Genomic DNA, 2990 nt, shown 5'->3' on the forward strand with positions numbered 1-2990 from the left:
AGTGTGTGCTGTGTGTTTTTCTGAAGCATGACAATCCTTTCCAAAAAGTATTTCCAGCTGTTTGTCTCCACTCTGCACTTTAGTCTTTCTTCCTGTCATGTCTGTGTTTGTCCACCAGGTGTCTCTCTCAGCTCATTTTCAGAGTTTCAGAGTGTGAAAATACTTTTCATATGAAAAATAATATTAAATGTCAAATATTAAGTATTTAATTGTTGTTACATTTTAAAAGTTCAAACCTCAAACACATTAAGTTTACAGTCATATGTGATCAAGAAAATCAACAATCTTCACATTTCAGAAACTGGAACCAGCTTTAAATGTGACTAAAATAATGATAAAACAATCAATTCTCTAATCATTGACTAACTGATGAATCACTGCAGCTCCAATATATTGTTGCATTTGACAACCCACTACAGCAACTACAGAATAAAACCACTAACCAGACTGATGACAGATTTCAAACATGCTGAATATGAAGAGTAGTATCATTTAAACTCACATGATTATCAGCCATAAGGACAAATTCAGATTTATATTGATGTAAGGTATATAAATGTAAGTACAGTTTGAATCAGTGCAATATTATTTTCACACATCAATGGACCACTGAACTTCTCAGCTTCTAAAATGTAAAGCCTCATTTAGAAACTACACAAGTACATATAATGGTCAGGGATCAACATGAACCTGTCTTCTCTATTTGACTTTAATCAACTCTGCAGTGGCTTCAAGTCCATAAAGATAAACTCCAGCAAAGAGCAGCTGAGTGAATGTGGTCTGGACTCTGTGGAGGAGAGTCAAGGTTTCAGAGACGCTGTAGAAAGACAGAATACCTGCTCTGTGATCCAGGTACACTCCTACTCTGGAGGACCGAGGACCTGAGAGGTCAGTTTGGACTTTGTTGTGTCGAAATTTAAAACTTCCTGAGTACCAATATAATGCCCAAGATTTGTCATTCCATCCAAATCCACATTTATTGCCCGTCCCTGCTCTGCTGATATTCTTGTATGCGACTGCTACACCAACTTCTCTCCCTCTCCACTCCACCTCCCAGTAACAACGTCCAGTCAGACTCTCTCTGCTCAGGACCTGAAACCATCCAGTGAATCTGTCTGGATGATCAGAATAAGACTGTTGTTGCTTCATTCTTGTTACTTTTCTGTTCCCCTCAGATAATAACAGACGTGTGTTTGCTGTGTTTGGATCCAGTGTGATTTCATGTGAATATTTTAAGAATCCAGCTCTGGTCTTTGGCTCTGGTGGTGACAGTAAAACATCCACTTCAGTGACTGTCAGTGAGATGTTTGTCCATTCCTCTCTCAGAATGTCCTGTAGTTTATCTCTGGTCTCTGACACAGCTGCTGTCACATCCTCAAAGTAGCTCAGAGGACGAATATTGATGCTGGATGAGTGTGTAGACTCACTGAGTGCTGACAGTGAGGGGTAGTTGTGTAGAAACTGGTTGTGATCCTCTGTGTGTGAGAGCTGCTCCAGCTCGCCGTCTTTCCTCTTCAGCTCAGCGATCTCCTGCTCCAGCTTCTCCTGAAGCTCTTTGACTCGACTCACTTCAGTTTCCTGCTGGGATCTGACCTGCTGCTTCACATCAGAGCTTCTTTTCTGGATGAGACGGATCAGCTCAGTGAACATCTTCTCACTGTCCTCCACTGCTTTATCAGCAGAGCCATTGATGGCCTCCACCTCCTGTTGAAGCAGCTTCACATCTTTCTCTCGCTCCTGGATTCTCTGCTGGATGTTTAGTCGTCTCACCTCGAGCTCCTTCTGCTTCTCAGTCCTTTCTGCTGCAGCTGGGACTGTTTCATGGCCTTTATGTTCATCCATTGTGCAGAGATAACAGATACTCTGCTGATCAGTACGACAGAAAATCTTCATCACCTCATCATGACGAGAGCAGATGTTCTCCTGGAGCTTCTTGGAGGGGGCCACCAGCTTGTGTTTCTTTAATGGAGCTGCATCATAGTGAGGTTGGAGGTGTTTCTCACAGTAAGAGGCCAGACAGACTAAACAGGACTTGAGGGCTTTCAGCTTCCTCCCAGTGCAGACATCACAGGCCACATCTTCAGGTCCAGCATAGCAGTGATCAGCTGGAGCAGCTTGGAGTCCAGTCTTCTTCAGCTGCTCCACTAAAGCTGCAAACATGATGTTTTTCTCCAGGACAGGCCTCGGTGTGAAAGTCTTCCTGCACTGAGGGCAGCTGTGGATTCCCTTCCTGTCCTCTTCATCCCAGAAACTTTTAATACAGTTCCTGCAGTAGCTGTGTCCACAGGCTGTAGTCACCGGATCCTTCAGTAGATCCAAACAGATGGAACAAGAGAAGGTTTCTCGGTCCAGCTGAACTCCTTTCTGCGCCATTTCTCCTCTCAGTGTCAGTGACTGTGTGAGTTTCTCTTCCTTATAACTGAAACTAGTCTGAGCTCTGATCTCAACAACATGTTTCTGCAGTGAATGGAGCCTGTCAGCTCTTACACGTCACCACATGTTTGTTACACCCATCTTCAAAGTGCAGATCTGAAGGGGAGCGAACGAGGAAACACATGGACAGAGAGGAGGTGCTGTGTTTAAGAGCAGGAAGAAGAGGGAGGGTTATCAGGCTGTGCTTCACTCCAGGAAGAGGAGCAGTTTGAGAGCGATACTGTGTGTTTAACCCTTTTATTTACTGCTCACATCAACTTTTAAGCTTGTTAACACTTTCTTCTATATAAATAAACTTCAGTTTAGAAATGTCAGAGTTCTCACTGAAGTTAACAAACAGTCCTTCAGTTTCAGTCAATGCAGGAGGACAATGATCCTAAACATACAGATAAGGAAGCCACTGACATGATGCTTATGTTGCATTTAAGTTTATGTTCATTTCAATTGTTTCTGTCCCTCAAACACCATCAGAGGTGAGAGGGTGCAGCAGGTGTAGTAGTTGGTATATGAGACAGTAAACAAATTAAAGGGTTTTCAAACACATTCAGCTCCACAAA

The 2990-nt window shown here is 43.0% G+C and overlaps 1 protein-coding gene across 3 annotated transcripts; it reads right to left on the reverse strand.

Annotated features, from left to right (window-relative positions):
- Window positions 1-699: 699 nt before the first annotated feature.
- Window positions 700-2373, reverse strand: LOC148103862 (tripartite motif-containing protein 16-like). 3 transcript variants are annotated; one of them, XM_087834116.1, is made up of 3 exons: window positions 2339-2373; window positions 1905-2203; window positions 700-1832 (listed from the first exon to the last, which is right to left on the reverse strand). In XM_087834116.1, the coding sequence occupies exons 1-3, from the start codon at window positions 2371-2373 to the stop codon at window positions 700-702; spliced, it is 1467 nt and encodes a 488-aa protein (XP_087690242.1). The 3 variants fall into 3 exon arrangements, with proteins under 3 accessions (XP_087690242.1, XP_087690239.1, XP_087690237.1); XM_087834113.1 differs by having other exon boundaries at window positions 700-2203; XM_087834111.1 differs by having other exon boundaries at window positions 1905-2373.
- Window positions 2374-2990: the final 617 nt, after the last annotated feature.

The sequence above is a fragment of the Neolamprologus brichardi genome, chromosome 3, assembly GCF_056152115.1.
Source record: "Neolamprologus brichardi isolate AB-2024 chromosome 3, ASM5615211v1, whole genome shotgun sequence".
Taxonomy (NCBI): Eukaryota; Metazoa; Chordata; class Actinopteri; order Cichliformes; family Cichlidae; genus Neolamprologus; species Neolamprologus brichardi.

Coding starts and splice junctions, on each gene's coding strand:
- LOC148103862 (XM_087834111.1), bottom strand. CDS start 2,373: ATGGCGCAGAAAGGAGTTCAGCTGGACCGAGAAACCTTCTCTTGTTCC. Junction 1,833..1,904: donor GGAGAACATCTGCTCTCGTC/ATGATGAGGTGA, acceptor CAATGGATGAAC/ATAAAGGCCATGAAACAGTC.